Here is a 19,110-nt window from a genome sequence, read left to right on the forward strand (position 1 = left end):
AAATATATCTTCAAGTGATTTTGTTTTTTTATTAGGCAAAAATCAACGCCACCGGCAGGCCGTGGGATAAATGAGGAAACTGACCTGTTGCTGCGGAAAAAGGTAAGGTCACAGCTATCCGATTTCACGCTACCATGGACACAAATGGCGTGCACCATTACTGTCAAAATAAATTACACAGACAAGACAAAACAATGCTCACTCCTGGACACGGCCCTAAATAAAAATGATCTCGCTGCCTCAGTGATTTTGCCTGGAATAAAAGCCTTTGCGCTGGAACACTGACCTTTTGAAAGTAAAAAAGCACAACTTTAAAAGAAACTATTGTGCAAAACATTGCTACCAGTAAGCATTGCTAATCAATGTTACAGCAAGTAAATTCACAGCGCTTGGCAACTGAAAAGAGCTGATGAGGCTGGTGTACGTTCTTACCAACAACATTCGATTCGTCGCCATTCTACATTTACTGCAGCTGCTTTGAGATTTGTTTTGGCAACTGACCCTAGTTGCTATAGGCTCACGAGAGGCGGATTAACTCTCCGAAGCAAACATTAGAAACGTATTGGTTGTGGATGAAGCATTTACAAAAGTAGTGTTTGCAGGCTTCTAATAGCAACAGCCTGATTGTGGGTGTGGTATAAGTGGGAGCCTTGGAAAGTATAGATGATGTTCATGTGCCTAGTCCACGAAAGGTTAAGCATTGTATGAATATAAAACTTGACTGCTGTTATCTTTATTTGCCTTTGCAAAATAAACATCTCAAAAGCCCTTCTGCACAAGCTCAGAGGGGAGACTTTGAAGTGGGCATGACAACAACGAGGTTCAGCTTGTCTGTAGTTCATCAGTCTAGTTTATTTTATAAATGTCCCGTCAGAATTCTCGCAATATGCCATCGTTTTAATACAAATAAAACATTTTTAAAACATGTTTTTGAAGTGAAAACTTGTCTGCACGGAGACCTTTTTTTCTCGTCGTGAGTGCAACCTCTTGACACAATTCTCAAAAACCCTCGTGTGGCTGCTTCTGCTGCTGCTGGTCGTCGTCATCACTCAGCTGGGCAGGGACCTGAAGGGCGTGGTGCGTACCTTCCGCCTCTTCGACTACAACGGCGATGGGCGCGTGCAGCGCCACGAGCTCCGGGCCGTCCTCGAGAGCCACGGAGCTCGTCTCTCAGAAAGCCAGTTCAGCAAGTAGGGAGGCACTGGGGGTGCATCACGTGCTGGTCACTTCACCCTCTCATATACGTGATATGAGGGGGTGGCTCCTTTTAATTCACTGCCGACAGTTTTTTTATTCCACTGACTTAACGACACAAGGTAAAAAATAAATAAATTCAATCACGACGTTTCGGAGGCAACACAAGCTTCCATCTTCAGGTGGAACCGTCACAGCAAAATTACTGTATCAAGTGACAAAATTACTGTATCAATCACTTGATACAGTAGTGAGTGCAACCTCTTGACACAATTCTCAAAAACCCTCGTGTGTCAATCACTTGATACAGTAATTTTGCTGTGACGGTTCCACCTGAAGACGGAAGCTTGCGTTGCCCCCGAAATATCGTGATTTAATTTATTTATTTTCTTTTTTACCTACGTGACTTTACCGAAAAAACCAAAGAGTATGGACCCTTGCAGTCACGAAAACTTCAAATCTAGAATTAACTACACAATTTGTATAATTTATAGATGTCAGTTATACCAAAATATAAATTAATGGAATGTACAAATTATTTAAAAAAATGTGGCTTTGCATGTTATATGTACACGTTCAATGGGACGAGGTGATTTTCTTTGTGTTCAGGCTGTGGGCTCGCCACGATGTGCACAAGGGTGGCACGGTGGCGTACCAGGAGTTCCTGGAGTCCCTGGGGCTTTCGCAGGAGAGTCAGTGGCACCCGGAGCCGGACACCGTCCAGTTGTGTATGTTTCATGCACGGCACCGATGGGAACACACGCAGCCGTTTGGCACGCAAACTCCGGTCATCCTCGCAGCGGCTTTTGGCTAGCCATCGAACAAAGACGGTTACTACATCGCGCGTGGCCGTCTTGAATGCCCTTCCTTCCAATATTAGGAAGCCACTGGAGCTATGCACTTTTAAATCTAGATTGAATACTAATTTCTTTAGAACTGCTTTTTGTGTTGAGCTTGTTGTCCTTCCCCGCACTTCCCATTAGCATGGTTGGCTATGTACGATGCGAAAGAAGTTCAACGTACATACATGTGTATATTCACCAACTTGCATTCAAGTGAGCTGGAAAAACGTGTTGTAGACGACGCGTTGTGAATTGCTCACGTGAGCGTCGACCTGGAGATACATTGCTAGGGGCTTGTCAGCAGCATGGTTGAGTTCAAATGTTACATATGTTTATGTGCATTCAAAAGTTGTATCTTCTGTATGTATATATGTTTAACTTCTTTTGCACCGTACATAGCCAGCCGTGCTAATTGGAGATGCGGAGAAAGGACAAAAAACTAAACACAAAAAGCAGTTCTGATGAACAGATGAAATATACGAAACAAGTGTCAAAGGCTACTGCAGAGCTACATTGTCAGAAGAGGGCAGTACCGCAACATCCATTCTACCATGGCATGGATCCAACGGCTCTGCTCCCTGCATTCACCAACCTACACTGACCAGCATGGTGAAGTATGGTCAAATAACCCCCATCAACCACTTAGCATGGAGAGGCCCTCATCTAGAAGTGTATTGACACAAGGGCTGTACATGTCTATATTTTGTGCATGTAATACTACCGTTTATATGTAGGTGATACCAATGAAGTAAAACTATTGTTGCCAGTCAACAGCTAAACTGCTGGCGCATGTTAATGTGCATAGAGACGAGGCCCAGGCAGCGTGACTTGAACACGTTTGACCCCTGCTGTCGGCAGTACTCAACTGGGAAGCGGTGCGGAGGGACGCTGCGGAGGAGAGGAAGCAGCTGGAGAGCCGGTGCGATGAACGGGGATACATGGGGCAGGCGGGCGATGCCAAGGAGACTGAGCCAGAAGCCAGCCCGGAGGAGCTGCAGGCAGCTTTCCGGAAGAAGGTGGGTGTAAATGGGTTTTTTATTTTCGTTCTATTTAGTTTCCCCCCCTCCCTTCACTTAACCTGTGTGCTCAAGAGTCACAGAGGTTCACGTCAGAATGGGCGTCGATTTTGCTCTTTGAGAGAATCCTGCACCACTGGGCGGGAGCCTGCTGAGCCATTGCGTAGTAATAATAATAATAATGCAGTCCTTGGTCAACCCACTGGTGGATGAACATCTGCCTATGCCATTTTGGTTATGCGGGATGTTTGACCATGCTTCATAATGCTGGTTTGTTGAAGGGGGTTGCTCAGGACTGGTTACAAAATTGCTCGGTATTGCTGCTAGCGATTGCCGACAGTCAAACCCAGGTCACTGCTTTCGTAGTGCAGTGTTGCTGCTGAGGAGGGCAGAGAAGGCACTTCAAGGATGTCCTCAAGGCCAACGTGAAGAAGTGCACCATTGACACCAACTCATGGGAGATCCTTGCCCAGCATCACTTCAGATGGAGACAGAGTATATTTCAAGGATCCAAACATTTTGAAATTCAAGGGTGGAAACAGGAAAATCGGAAACGGCAGAAACAGCACGCTGCAGCCCAACTTCCTAATCCAGTTCCACACCACCACTCTTTCTGGACACATGTGTCCGAGCTGCGGCCAAATCTGTCATCCAAGATCAGTATCTTCGGACCCACAGATAAAACAACTTGTCTATCTTCGATTGCAAGGGATAGCCTATGATGATGCTGCTGATCACTGCACCACTGCCGTTGTGTAATACTGTACTTGATAAATAGGCCAGGATAAGAGACTAATCAGGATGAAAGCCTTTCTGATGTCCGTTACAGGCTTACTACTATAAATAGGAGAACTATAAATAGGTTCGCTAAGGAGAGTTTAATCTATAAAATACATATATATATATAATGTTCATTTGTGTAGGCTACAAATCTTTTCCGTGATCAATCTACTACTGGATGAAAGCCTCCCCAGGTTTTTGTCATCTCTCACGGTCTCGCAATGCAGAAAACCCATCAAGCACCTGTACATCGGCTGATTTCATTGCTTAATCATGGGCGAGTTCCCTCCTTTGGTGGTCTTTCCTATTGTAAGTCTCAACCTCTGTCCATATGATAGATATCAAGCGAAAGTTCTGAGCAGAAGAAGAAGACAAGCAATCTGTTGTATGTGGGAGATCGTACTTTATAATGTTGTGATTTGGATTGTATAATTAATGTAAAAGATGGCACTCGTTTGGGTCTCCAATCGTAGATATTTATTAAGAAGCAACACAAAGTCAGCATACATCACATGAGTAAATGCATTTTAAAACCAAAACAGCACTGTTTTACAAGTGCATTAGATAGATTCTAGTCTAAATATAGTATCTACTGAGTCTGCTGTCCAAAGGATAGTGTGTCATTTTTTTCAAGCACTGCAATCAGTAATATCACTACATGTGCTATACTCTTAGGTTTTTTCGGTAAAGTCACGTAGGTAAAAATAATAATAATAATAAATGAAAATAACTCAATTAAATCACGACGTTTCGGAGGCAACACAAGTCTCCATCTTCAGGTGGGACCGTCACAGCTAAATTTACTGTATCGAGTGAAGAGAAATCCAAGAGAAAATATCTTAAATACTGGTTAAGGGGAGGGGGGAGGAGCTTATCTAAATGTGGCAGTCAGGGACTGGGAGGGTGGGGGGGGGCTAGAAGGGAAGGTCCATGTGAAAAACCTCCACAGGGGCTACGGCCGATGTTGGCTGTAGCCCCTGTGGAGGTTCTTCACTTGGACCTTCCCTTCTAGCCCCCCCATCCGTGAGATGGCATTCTTCTAAAGTGCTCATCTACATAGGAAGGAATGCACCACTCATCTCGCACTCATGTGGACGAGCGACCTTAGGCCCAAAGTGAGCCTCGCTGAACATTGGCTATGTACGTTTCGTGGTGCAGGTGTGCGAAAACTACAGCAACCTCCAGCGGGCGTTCCGTGCATTCGACAGCTCGGGTGCCGGCACCCTGGCGGTGGAGGACTTTGTGTCGGTGCTGCGCAGCTTTACGCTCCCGCTGGCACCGGAGGCCATGCTGTGTGTCCTCGACCAGTAAGTGACCACCGCCGCTGGTGGTAATTCAAAACTCTGAACTTTGAACCTGCCGGAAATTAATGGCTGCACGGCGCTGACACTTAATCAGCAATGTGAGTATGGTCAGAGTTGGGTGCGGGTGGAAGGCCTCCCTCCACCCCATTCTCATCACAGTATGACAATGACAACGTACGGCCCATTGTCAATCCACGGCTGGGTAAGGGCCGACCCATGCGAGGCCACTGCAGGGCTACGTGGTGGACAGGTTATTTCACAATACCCCACCATGTTGGTTGGTGTGGTGTTTGTGAAGGCGGGGAGCATAGATGTGGGAGCAGATGCGCTTCTGCAGCCGTTTGAAATACTCTTCGTATATTAGGAAGCTCCTGAAGCTTGCACTTTTACATCTAGATTGAAAACTCATTTCTTTAGAACTGCTTTTTGTGTTTAGTTTGTTGTCCTTCCCCTGCACCTCCGATTCGCATGGTTGGCTATGTACAGTGTGGAAGAAGTTCAACATACAGCAGAGAAAGTATTCTTCAGTACATCAATGGATTTGTCTGCACTGTCCTCTGCTGCTCACCAAGTAACCCCGCAGTGGTCTATAATAATCTGCGTATATTCCGAGTGGTTTCGTGAGTGGATGCATTGCCTAGGTTGAATTGGTCATCGGCCTATTCCCTATTCACCTCTTCTTTTAGCTCTTCGATGTTAGCTCTGGCCCCCTGTGCGATGTAAAGTTTGTTCTGTTGTGACATGTTGACCTAGGTCACCCTTGTGAAAGGGATTTGCAGTCTCAAAGGGTTCTCAGTTGCTTAAAATAGAGACAACTAAAGTGAACTCGCTGCCTGCCCAGACTTGGCACTCATCAATGAAGTGTTCCCTTCTACCACCCACTCAGCAATGTCATTGTAGTCAAGCAGTTGCTAATGTTGAGATACTGTGAGCTTGTACATAGCTGCATGGCAGAGTCTTTGTGTTATTGCTTGAAAGGGCAACTTTATACCTGAGTCATCAGTCAAGATCTTCACTGTGCTTAGCTTGACATGTCTTTCAATACATTTGCTTGGCTTTATTTAATGTTCATTGTAAAATGACAACTTTTCAGACTCTGAAAAAGTTACTTATCTTCGGATGCAGCTGCAGTTGCATTTAGATGCTATGTCCATGTAAAATAACCCTATTGTCACTCCACTGCTGGACGAGGAACTTGCAATGACATACAAGTGATAGAGGTGATTTGGCCATACTTTATTGTGCTGGGTAGTGGTGGATGGTGAAGGTGGGGAGCATAGATTTGGGAGTATGGAAGTACTCTTCAGAAATTATATTTGCGTCACTGCCCTTTAATGCCGACCACGTAGACCCACAGCAGCCTATAACACCTGTGTAATGCACGGTGGCCGCCTATTCAATCACTAAGCTCAACCCTGCTTAACTTCTGAAATCGAATGAAACCATGTGCGTTCTGGGTGATTTTTGATCATCGGCTGAGATTCTACGTGTGTTTTGTGCACACCGACTGCATATTAATTTACCCCCTCTCTCAGGCTTGGCATCAAGGCCACTGGAAAGGTACCCTGGGAGCTGTTTTTGGCCAAATTTCCGAATCCTCAATCGATCGGCAATGGCCAGACACTGCCCATGAGGTCCAGCCACAGGTGAGGCCACATTGTTTGGCATTTCGTTTATCGCTTGCTTTTATATATATTAAAAATATAGCTTCATGTCGTTAGTAATGCATTCAACTGCACGGCACTGGAGTTTTAACAAGCGTCTGTGTGTTGGCAGGGTGAACCCTTTTCGTGGCGCCGACGAGTCTACCTCTGCCAGTGAGGTCCTGGCGAGACTGCGGAAGCATATTCTGGAGTGCTACCCATCTCTCAAGGAGGCCTTCCTTGCCCTGGACATTGTATGTCCTTGTGCCTGCCCGATCTGAACCTTTCCTTCACTGCCACCTGCATTGGTGCCGCGGTGGCGAGATGTTAACTACATGGGTTCGATCCCAACCCTGACGCCTGTACAGTAAATTTGGAGTTTGCATGTTCTTCCTGTGCTCTCGTGGGTTTTTCTCCGGGTCCTTTGATGTTTCCCTCCATATTTAGAATCAACATGCGTTTAGAGTATTTGGCTACTATAATTTCCACGCGATAAGCCACTTTGTTGAGCTATCATGCGTGGCTAGGTTGCTTCTGAAAAAAATCTATATATAGCTCAGTGGGCCTTACCTGGTAAAAAAAAATGGTTTAATAAATAGTTGAGTAGTACAGAACACAATGTTCTAACAATAGCAAGTAATAGCTGCGATGCGTACAGTTCTATTAAAGCATTCACCAATGTGCACGACTGTAAAATTACATAGGGCAATTACATAAAAGCACTTATCCACTTATGTGACTTCCATTGCAATTTGCTTCTTTTTTATAAAATGTATTATAAAACTGATAGGGACCTGAGCCACTTTCAGGGTCATTCATTATGAGTCATTGAAAATTATAAATGGCGAAATAACAATGCTAAGGCAGCAGCAGTCAACGTATTTTTGTTAATGAGGAGCTGAGATTTAAACTTGCTTTACATCTGTCAGTCTGGTGTCCTTTAAGACAGTACTGAATTGCCAATGTATTCAAAAACTCCACAACTGTCTCACTGCTTCTGCTAATGTAAAAAATGCGATTATAATTTAACACGAATTCCAGCACTAATTCATTATACACACGAATGTAAACTTGTGTAAACAGAACCGGCAAGGACGGGTGACACGTCAGGAGTTGCGCCGACTGGTTGAGGGGTTTGGGTTCCGCATGGGCGACAGTCACTTCCGGGAGCTCATGCTGCTGCTGGACCCAGGCCACTCGGGGTTCGTGGACTACACGGACTTCTTGTGTCTGTTCGAGCCTCGAGAGACCCTGGTGGGTCTGTGTATCCACACACCAAAGACAAAGATCCCCCGTGTAGCCTTAACTGACTATCGGGGCAAGTGCTGTTAGCAAGCACCTATGAAGGCCGGATCGGCACACGATGGGGTGGGTGGCCAGCACCACGCCCGACCACCTTTGTCTCCCCAGTGGCGATGTTTACACACAGCACCAGGTATTCATTTGAGGCTAAGTCGACCAGTTCAATAATCGTTACTGGTGGTGGCCGTGAGTGGAAATCGAACCCGGGTCGCTGGTTTTGTAGCGCAACGCGATAACCACTACACTACTACTCGCTATACGAACCACACACAGAGCAACTGGCATACACAGATTAACAGAGCATCAAAGCAACCCCCTGAGTATAAAGGTCCTCTCTCCAACTGCCTGATGCATGCGTCTATTACACCAGGTGTCCGAAAGCTGAAGGCCTCCCTAGGGGAGGCCTAGAACCAGTTCAGATAATCATCACTGGTGTTGGCCGTGAGTGGTAATTGAACCTGGGTTGCCACGTTCATAATGCAGTGTGCTAACCGCTACACCACCGCTCCCCACACCACACACGCGTCTGAGCTCACCGATAGGATAGGTGAACCCATCTCCATAAGCAACACGATCTTCGTCAATATTTTGGGCTTTCGATTGAAGTTGCTTTTGTTGTGTGTTGTGTGTTGTGCAGGATGCTCACAAGTGGTTAAATAGCACTCACCGAGTTAATGGACATAAGACAACTGACATTCTGACCTGGAAGGCGGTGAGTTCTGAGATGTTGTGGAGAGCACTTGGTGCCTGTCAGTTTTGCGACGTCCGAAAAAACCCATGCCTTCCTTTTGTTTAACCTCACTATGTCCTGTTAAGTGTCCCAAATGTAGAACTGGCCAGACGGTTTCGGGGATTAACACCATATCATAGCACTGAGCTCACACTGCTATTGATTCTCGGTCCGAATTAAAGATTCGATCGTCCATGATTAGACTGTAGTCTCAAGTTGAGTGAGTTTGATGGTGTCTGCCCAGTCACCGTTGAATATTAAAAAAGCCCATCATGTTAAATTTGGCTTGTTAATTAATTTGTAATTAGGCTAATTCCAGCTCTTAGAATTAGAAAATTAAATTTGGTTGACATGCAATTAACACTCTTTTCTGGGTGTGAAATGTTTTGCCTCGAGTAATATTAAAAGGTGTATTGTGAAGAGACTTCAAAAGTCGTCTGTGATGTCCAATTCCGGGACCATTCTCTGACTCAAGATCTCACACTGCTCGCTGTGCAAAACTTTTATTCTAAATTGTGTGTTCCGGATGGAAACGTGCCACCGATGACACAGTCGGAATATAATTGAGTAGGATAAAAACAAATGTTAACACTTCTAAGAATTTGCAACAATACCACAAGAAATGTGCCTCTGGGCACTGGAGACCACCTGGAGACTATTCCAGGCAACGTGTTGACAATGATGGCGAACAAGTGGAGACCCTGACTTTTTTAAGCTCTTAACATACATTTCTTATCATGTTACAGTGTTTTATCTGTTCTTTTTCCATTAAAAACGATAGTCCCATATAAATGTAAAAACATTTTTTAAGCACCCTGTACATTGTTAATGAATTTGTCTCAAATTCTGAAAAGAGCATGTGTCTGGCTCCTGCTGGCAGGCGGAGGAAATTCTCCGTGACAAGCTGACGGAGCGCTGGAAGGACGTGTGCGAGGCTTTTGACTCCTGTGACCAGGATGCCGATGGCTTCATCACCCAGGATAACCTGCGTGCCATCCTCCGCAGATTCGGACCTTCGCTGTCCGACGAACACTTTAACAAGTACGATGAATTTGTGTTATCTCCTGAAAAAATTGATGATTGTGAAGTAGGTTCTTTTTAGCACCAGCAAGCGCTTTGATTAACCCAGCAGGGTGGCGTTTGCCTGTAGTCTCAGCACTTTGGATGCCAGCGTTGCTCGATTATGTAGAGAGAGATCTGTGCAACTCCAATACCTGCTGGGCTATGACAGAGCCAGGAGCTATATGCAGAACCCTTGAGTGTTATTCCTTCATATGTATGGGTTTTATGCAATATCCTCACACAGAAAAAAAAACTACTGACAAAGGAATTGGCTACACATACCAGTGCAGAACACTCTATTAAAATATCATGAAACTCAAGTTGGGCTTTCCCTTCATAAATATATGATATTACCATTATAAACAAAACAATTGTTATGCCAATGGTGCTGCTCCTAATGTACATTGACCCCATTTGCGTCTATGTGTCTGTATCCGCACGTGCCACGTTGCGGGCAGGCTGTGCAAAGGCTGCGAGCAGGGCCCAGGTTTCCGGATCCGGTTCTCCGAGTTCCTGATGCGTCTGGGCGTGGACCCCCGGCCCGGCGACTTTGCCGGGGTCAGCTCGCGTCTACACAGCGAAAGCAACGCGCGCGAGGTCAAGAGGCAGGCCGACCTGTCTGCGAGGTTGGAAGTTACAATTGCACGGACTTGCTAGGAATAATTCGTCACTGTGTTATTTCATCGTGGTTTTTTTTTTATGCTAGGCTGGACAGTGGAGACGCAATAAGATAGCGATGGTGGTATGGTGGTTCAGAGGTCAGAGTGCTGAGCTGGCACCGCTGAGATTCTGTGTTTGAATCCATGCTACTGCCTGTGATTAATCCAGGTTCTCAAATCTGCTGGCCTCAGCCTGGTTACCAATGACTGCACAAAAAAAATCCACCGCATTGAAACATTGGTTTTGTACTTTGACACCATTTCAGCTCTGAGCATTGGCTGTCAGATAACAAACGTTACTCTCATATGCAGAGCGAGTGGGAAAGCACGGACCAGAAGTCACTTCATGGGACCTGAGAGGTGGCTCTGTGATATCTTCTTTCTGTGGCCCGCTCCCTAATATGGAGTGTTGCAATGCTCTGTTAGAGATACGAATAGATGCGTCATCTCATGACATGATGCCAATAGCACAAGCGGGATAAAATTGGGGCAAAGCACTTGTTTTGATGAAAAGGGGCTTGGCCATCATTTTACGTTGTCAAACTAAGCTGGGCAGCACTTTGTAAGCATTTCTGTGGCTTATGGAGGTCTTATTTTGGCACCTCCGATTGGCACGGTTGGCTACGTACATTATGGAATTGCGCATCCCATGGACGTACTGGCTGCGCGCGTTGCTCAGACTGGAGCTGATCGAGGGCGAGGCGAGGAAGCTGACGGGCGCGCTACCCCTGCGGGAGGTGCTCGTCCGGCTCAGGGACCACGTGGCGCAGCGCGACACCACGCTGCACCAGAGCTTCGCACGCCACGACCGGCGGGGAGAAGGCCGCGTGTCCAATTTCGACTTCCGCCAGGTGCCATCTCGCCGGCCCGTCATGAGGCCCACTAAATTTGTCCACCAACAGCGCGGTAGAGGAAAATGTTAAGCTTTCTTTTCTCACGATTCCCTCTCGCCGGCCCGTCTTGAGGCCCACTAAATTTGTCCACCAACAGCGCGGTAGAGGAAAATGTTAAGCTTTCTTTTCTCACGATTCCCTGCCCCTCGTTCAAGTCCAGACTTAACACCTGTCATTCTTCCTCTGTCTATGACTGACTGGATCTTTGTTTACAACGTAAATATATTAACACCAGAGTCTTGACGTCTGGTTGAATCTAGACGCACCGCATACATGCACATTTTATTCAGTGTAAATTATATGTTATATGCAAATGTTCAGGAGACATTTCTGTATTGGTAAATTTCACGTGTTTACAAACAGTAATGTTAATTAAACCAGCCTTTTGATTTGTGAATGCTGTGAATGCTTGTCATAATGCACTTTGGCGACAGGGGTTGGTGTGTCACAGACATTTGTGAAATGCTCATACTGCTGGGCTGCAAGGTGCCCAGTTGATAGCAGTACAGCAAATTGGGTTCAAGATTCAATGCATCTTTTAAACCATTGTTTGTTAACCACTTCATATAAATGATTTATGTTCAGGTGCTCTGGCTTACTCCCATATGCAAAACATTCTCGATAATTGAATTGTTCTAACGGACAAATGCAGGACTCTGAGGCTGTCCTATATATATAAATAACACTCGGCAAAGACCCCGGGGCCGGTCCAGGACACGCTGGCAGAATTATGTCACTCGGCTGGCCTGGGAACGCCCGGGAATTCCCCAGGAAGAGCTAGAGTCTGTCGCCAGGGAAAGGGAGGTCTGGACAGTCCTACTCAACACGCTGCCGCCGCGACCCTCGCCAGGACAAGCAGATTGAGGAACGAACAAACAAACTTTACTATAATCGCGAATAATATTTGTGTATTCAAAAAGTGGTTGAAAATTAGATTTAGTTTAGGAGACTCACCTTTTCGGTAATGTTAGTACGTTAAATAGCAAGGAATCATTGTGGGTTTATCGTTTGCTTCATTCTGAGTGGTGTGCAGATCCTGCAGGAATGTGGCATGATAATGGAAGATGACCAATTTAATGCACTACTGCAGAGACTGGGATTTACCAACGGCAGCATAACCTACTCGGACTTTCTTGCATGCTTTGAAGGTGAGTCGTCTTGTCTTTGTCATAAAATGCACACACTTAAACAAGCATGACCAGTGGTGACAATTCAACATTCTTATGGCAGGGTCAAGTCTGTATATAGGGCTGCCACTGTTCACTTACTTTAAGGTGGTACTAATTGAATTGACTCTGGAGGGATGAAGGTTTGTACTGCCTTGGAAGCTACTCATCAGTTGATTTAACAAAACTGGTCTTAAACATATCAATCTTCAAATCTATATCTTTGGAAAGTATTATTTATTTGCCATTACATAATTCCACACTTAGTACAGCTGCGTACGTCCATGTTCTCTCCTAGGTATTCACATATTCGTAAGTGTCATGGTAGCAGTTGGAGCTGAGCATTATTGTTTATAAAAAAAAAATCATCATCTGTTCATTGCAGACCGTCGCATCTACGGGCCGGGCGAGCAGCTGCTGCTCTCGCCCAATCACCGCGTTGCCGAGGTCTCCAGACAGCACTGTCGTGCCGAGGATTGCCACGCGGCACTGCCTGACAAGCTACGGCAGGTCTACACGGTACGGCCATTCCTTCCTTCTGGTGTCCCGGCAGATTTCAGTTTGTTTGGCAGCGCAGTCAAACAAACTGAAATCCAGAATCAGAATCTGTATTTAGACCGGTGGAATCCGATGAGCTGTGAAACTTTTTTTCACAAATGTCCAGTATGGGCAGGTCGGCAAGTTACAACTGCAAACAATACAAAAACACAATAGGAATGCAAAATAAAGAAAATGGTCAGCAAGTCACTAAATATAAGTAAATTAATTAACTATATAAGTCTGAACCCACACTGGTCCGGCGTGGTGAATTATGGTCGAACAAAGCATCGTGACACGACACGGCATGCGGAGGCCCTCATCCGGCAGCACATTGACAAAGGGCTGTAACATTGTCATGTTGTGAAGGTTGACTGTGATGGGACAAGTGCAGTCAGTCAAGGGCTCGCATTCATTGTTCTCAAGCTGTCCAGTGGGTGTCACTGCTGGCCAATGGACTTCACTGTGCTGGCCATGGTGGTTGATCGCACAGAGGTGGAGCGATTGCGGAATTGTGTGACAGGAGAAATCCAATGAGCTATGAAGCTCTTTTTACAAATGTCTGGTAGGGGCAGGTCAGAAGGTTACAGTAACAGACAATACAACAAAACGAAAGGGGTGCAAAGTATAGGAAAGGTAAGGAAATCACTTAAAATAAATACGTAAAATAGATCAAGTATATAAGTTCAAATTGCATAAGCACACAAAGTCCCAATGTTGGATAAGGCAGCAAAACAACAGCAAAAACAGTCCCAGACCACACCAAGACAACACACAGTCCCTCCATAAAACTGCACGTGAAAATTGAACTATCACAGCCCAGCGGGTTTGTGGGTTTATAATAAAAATAAAATTTGATATAGTATTCATGCAAAGCTGCATCGGACAACACTGTACGAGACAACAGCAAAATAGTTATATTTATATATTAGACCTCGCAAAAAACGCATAATTCAAAACGACGTTTTCCACGACCCTTTGCCTGGACCACCACACCTGGCTGCACGCTTGCGCGGCCCTGCTGCCTCTAGCGGCACGGGCACACGAGTGGCTTTCACTTCGCAGGACCTGCGCTCGGCGTTCAACAAGGCGGACAGCGACAGGGACGGGGCGGTGACGGCCGGCGACCTCCGCCGCCTCCTGGAGACTCTGCACTTCTCCCTCACGGACGGAGAGTTTGGCCGGCTGCTCGGTATGCTGGGGTTGAACGAGCGCTCGCGGCTCAGCTACGGCGACTTCCTGCAGAAGTTCGACCCGCCCACACAAGACGGCGGAACACGCTGGCTCGACGCGGGCGCAAGAATGTACGTGTTGCGTTTCCGTTTGCGGCATTGTGGGTAGAAACAACAGGGCATTGTTATCATCGTCATCGAACAAAAGCAGATGACAACTATGAAAGTGTCACATTGAGGTTACATGATGCGCTTTCCCCAAAGCTATTCAGAGTGACGTTGAAAGATGTTTTCTAAAAACTGCTTGAGATACAGAGGCATAATTATACGTTGAGAGAAAATGAAGACATCATCATTACTTTACGTAAATTTGTTTCATTAGGACTATGACTGCTCGTATTACTCCCGCTAAGTTTTTAATTGAACAAAGCATCCACGAAACCCTCGTTTCCACCCGTCTCTTTTCATCAACAGCATGGAGATTAAAGACCCTTCGGAGATGGCTTGTGAACAGGCTCATCAGTATCTTGTCAGCCGTGCTCGCAAGAGCTGGAAGGATGTCTCACAGGCAAGTGGCTCACCCATTCATCAATGCAGCCACTCGGAGATAATCAACACGTCATCATCTTCCACATTCAGACATATGGAAACTAATCAAAGTGATCCATGCTGGTCATACATTTACGGAAAGTGCCATATGCTTAGCAAGATAATGTATTTGTGCTTTGGTTGCATTCATCAAAAGCAGGCCACGAAACGATGTGTCCATTCCTCAATTAGAAGTCAACTGTTTTGCTCAAAATACATGCAATGAAGCATGCGTGTGAGAATTTATGATTTATAATGTGTACAAATTATATGTACATATTACACAAACACAAACAAATAGACACTTTTTTTGTCCGTATTCAAACGGCTGTACGCCGTATGGACATGAAAACTCAATTTCCCTGACAAGAATACGGGTAAACCGTATGGGTTTACAGGTGTGCATTTGCAAACCTGTAAAAGTGAGACGAAACAAATGAGTAAAATACAAACGAGACGGTGAATACGGGACAAACATAATAATGTATAATTTAATCGATTCATGACCTCAACTTGTAACAACTCATCGAATCTATAGGCGTAGCGGTTGAATCAGTGCACGCCTAGCTCAGAATCAGAATCTTTATTTATACTGGTGGAATCCGAGGAGCTATAAAGCTTTTTTTCACAGATGTCCAGTGGGGGTGAGTCAAAGTTATAACAACACAAATTACAAAAACATGATAGGAGTGCAGATTATAGAAAAGGTAATCAAATCACAATAAAAAATATAAATTAAAAAATGAACCAGGAAAAGGCCAGTTAAACGTGCCACTCACACATTGACGAATGAACGTGTCCACATTGTGGCCGGTGTGAACGGATGCAGGCGTTTCGTGACTACGATGAGAACGGTGACCGCGTGGTGCAGAAGAGCGAGCTCCGGACCCTGCTGTTCCGCTACATGCTGCCGCTCACCAGCCACGACTTCGACAGCCTTTGGGCCAGGTGCGATGGCACTCAGTGAGGCTTGGGAAAATACTCCTCGTCTGATAACTACAATAATAAGAAGAATTAATTAATTGATGAATGGGAACTAAAACAGTTATTGTGCACACAGCATAGGTTGAATTGCCCTTTGTCAATCCACTGCTGAATTATAACAGAAGTGCTGATGACAGATATGATTACGATTTTGCTGATACTCATGCTGCTGATGATTATGATGTTTGGAATGGTGTTTGTGCTTGTAGTGGTTGTAAGTGCACTGCCCTGCGAGCCCAGCAATCAGAGTTTAATTTTCATCCATGGCTAACGTCAGTCGAGACTACCTGAACAGGTCCTGGGCCTACCCTATGTCGACTGAGCCTTAAATGAGTACATGGTGGGTTATGTATGCATCAGCACTGGGGACACAAAGACACCCTGTGCGCCGTGCCCAGCCTCAATAGTTGCTACTCCCTAGCAGCACTTGCCCCAACAGTCAGTTGAAGACTATAACGGAGGCAATCGTGTGTCTTCGGAGAAGGTACGACCCAGACGGACACGGGGTCATCTCGGAGCAGGAGCTGGCACGGCTCCTGGATGTGGTGAGACCGCCCACCGGCGTGGACAAGGGCCCGAGCGCGCGCATCGCCGAGCAGAACCAAGCGACGCTGGCGACGCTGGCCGAGGGTCAGCGCGAGCGGCGGTGCGAGCTGGTGGGCCAGCAGGCACGCCGGGGCGCCTTCTACAACCTGGAGCAACTCGCGCAGGAGATCAAGTGAGATGAGCAACGACGCAGACGATCCTCGCCACCACCGTCATTGCGGCGGTCTACCAGCGATGCGTTGGCACGGGGCCGACGGCACAAACGACCAGTAATGGACTGGGACTGAAAATCGATACAGGCATTTGTAAAAACAGCGGCCCAAATTGCCGTGCGATCTCATTGGCCCATTTGGGCTGCTCCAAAAAATGAATGGCCCGGTGAGGAGAAGTCTTTGCGGCTGCCAAATATGGGACTTAATGCCAACTGAGAATGTAAATAAGCAATTGTTTCCAACACATTTGCAATTTGCCCACACAGACCAGCTTACTGGCCCTCGGAATGGACCGGCCCACTGGGCATTTGCCCAGACTGCCGTACGGCCAGTTCGGGCCTTCCCACGACTGGAGTAGTTCGCCTTTAAGCAGCAGTCCTCCGCATATTTATTACAATGTAATGTAACCTACTGCAATGTAATGAAAGCTGCGCCTATGACCAAACCACCAAGAATGTACCTGATCACATATTTCAGAGGCTAAGCAGATTTGAGCATGTTTAGTAAAACAGGTGTTATAGGCTGCTGCAGTACAGCAAATGGCAGTGCTGCAAAATCCATTGTAGCACTCTACTTGTAAGCTCCCATTGTCTGTGCTCTTCACCTTCACCAAGCTGCACTGACCGATTAGCACGGTTGGCTACGTACGGCGCAAAATAAGTTCAACGCATATACCCACAATCACGCCTATAGATGCGCGCTCCCACACTTAGGCACTGTCACGCACACCCACGTATGTGCGCGGTGGTCAGAAGTAACTGACGCGCAGACGCTTTTGTCGAACTTGAGGGCTGAGATAAACGAAATCCAGTGCACACGTGCGGAACGCCGACCACACGAGTGAAAACTGAATTGGCTATTATGGCGGCAGCCATAATTAAATTGTTCCCAAGTTAAGACTCTAATTGCACTGGATCCCTTTTGGCCCTGCCATCGCTTGTTGCATCCACCCTCATCCCACGCTTAAAAAAAAAAACTCTCAGACGCCATCGGGCCAGCGGGCATGCACTCTTTGCTTTTGACACTCATCGATGTGTCGCATACAAAAAGGCACAAATTTAAGGCATTTAAAATATATATATTTAGCAGAGAAATACCTGTGGTGGCTCAGACATTCAAATTAAAGTATTGCATTTTTTAAAAATAGTGAATAACCATCCGGAAAATATTTCTCACGGTGGGATTACATTTATTGTAAAGCTGCACAAAAAACAGTGCCCTCTAATCATGGGGCGCATAGAGAAAATGTCTTTCTCTCTCTCTCGTCTTCTTTCCACAGAGACAAGTTTCGCGACAAATACTCAGACTTCGGGGCGGCGTTTGCCCGGGCCGACCGGAACAAGGATGGCTTCGTGACGGCAGACGATTTGCGGCACATGCTGTGTGAACACAACTACTCTCTGGACCACGAGCAGTTTGAGCAGCTCCTAGGAAAGTACGTTCACCAGCTATTGGTACATTTTTATTTTTAAAAATTCCCCCCGTGCCCCCCCCCCCAATTTGATTGTGATTGTGCTCTCGGCACGATGTCATGAGAAAGGGTATCCATTCAGAACCCTCGCAGAGCGGTGATAAATTTATAATGAAGATAGATCTTTTCATATCCACACATTGGCAGGCACACTTTTTCACATGGGATATGAATTATATATATAATGTTCATCACATGACAGTAACATTTATATTCATGAAATTCTCACTGCTGCATATATGTAGCTAATTTAAGTAAAACTAAAAAAACTAAACCTTATGTAATGGTTCATTCATGTTCATTCATCAAGCCAGTATTCCGCTGTTCCGGTTCAGTACCCTGACCCCTGAGCCGCAGAGCCACATCTCGTCCTGTACTTCTTAACCCTGACAAGCAGTCGTAGAGGAATGTACGTTAATAACCAAGCATGATCCCCAACTTGATTTTAAGGGCCATGGCCGTCAACTATTCCCCTTAATTTGCAGTGTATTATATTATCAATCTCTTGTTATTTCAGTAGCCAGCTATTGGCCTATAGGCTACAGCCTCCGAGTGGCATCCTACACCTCCCCTAAATGTGCAACTTTCCTGCTGCCACCGCTAAAACAAGTGAATTACACGCAGGTAATTTGCGAAGGGGTTGGAGGGAGTACAATTGATTGGTGCAAGTTGGCAGCATTCCCAAAATTCCCTCCCGCGGAAACACTCGATGCGGGGCCAGTTTACGGTAGATTGTGACTGACCGCCGATAGCCACTTAGCGGGTGGGTGCGAGGCCAACTGGGGCATTTTGAGAGGACGAAAGCAAGGTTGGTGCGATCACACCGTGTGTTCCTTGGCAACAAGACAAACATCACAGCAATCAAAACGTGCTGCGTGCCAATGCCAACTTCCCCGGCCCATCCAACAAGCGTCGGATGTAACTTGTCGGAAACAAATTGATCAATAAAACCAGAGCTTAACTTCAGCCAGAATTGTCTGCACCCGGCACACCACATTCAAGCTTGACT

General features: G+C 46.0%; 1 protein-coding gene across 1 annotated transcript in view; it reads left to right on the plus strand.

The window, feature by feature from the left end:
* Positions 1-19,110, plus strand: part of EFCAB6 (EF-hand calcium binding domain 6) — a 34,732-nt gene that overhangs the window by 8,007 nt on the left and 7,615 nt on the right. The window contains exons 5-23 of the mRNA XM_061564319.1: positions 36-102; positions 1,054-1,190; positions 1,804-1,922; positions 2,895-3,052; positions 4,991-5,139; positions 6,672-6,782; positions 6,913-7,033; positions 7,863-8,033; positions 8,719-8,793; positions 9,692-9,852; positions 10,332-10,499; positions 11,212-11,383; positions 12,459-12,573; positions 12,977-13,110; positions 14,194-14,432; positions 14,775-14,868; positions 15,718-15,836; positions 16,357-16,590; positions 17,910-18,065. Coding sequence (XP_061420303.1) covers positions 36-102; positions 1,054-1,190; positions 1,804-1,922; positions 2,895-3,052; positions 4,991-5,139; positions 6,672-6,782; positions 6,913-7,033; positions 7,863-8,033; positions 8,719-8,793; positions 9,692-9,852; positions 10,332-10,499; positions 11,212-11,383; positions 12,459-12,573; positions 12,977-13,110; positions 14,194-14,432; positions 14,775-14,868; positions 15,718-15,836; positions 16,357-16,590; positions 17,910-18,065 — 2,700 coding nt within the window. The remainder of the gene's footprint in view (positions 1-35; positions 103-1,053; positions 1,191-1,803; positions 1,923-2,894; positions 3,053-4,990; positions 5,140-6,671; positions 6,783-6,912; positions 7,034-7,862; positions 8,034-8,718; positions 8,794-9,691; positions 9,853-10,331; positions 10,500-11,211; positions 11,384-12,458; positions 12,574-12,976; positions 13,111-14,193; positions 14,433-14,774; positions 14,869-15,717; positions 15,837-16,356; positions 16,591-17,909; positions 18,066-19,110) is intronic.

This window comes from Lethenteron reissneri, chromosome 33, assembly GCF_015708825.2.
Source record: "Lethenteron reissneri isolate LAM-NWPU_2019-01 chromosome 33, ASM1570882v1, whole genome shotgun sequence".
NCBI lineage: Eukaryota > Metazoa > Chordata > Hyperoartia > Petromyzontiformes > Petromyzontidae > Lethenteron > Lethenteron reissneri.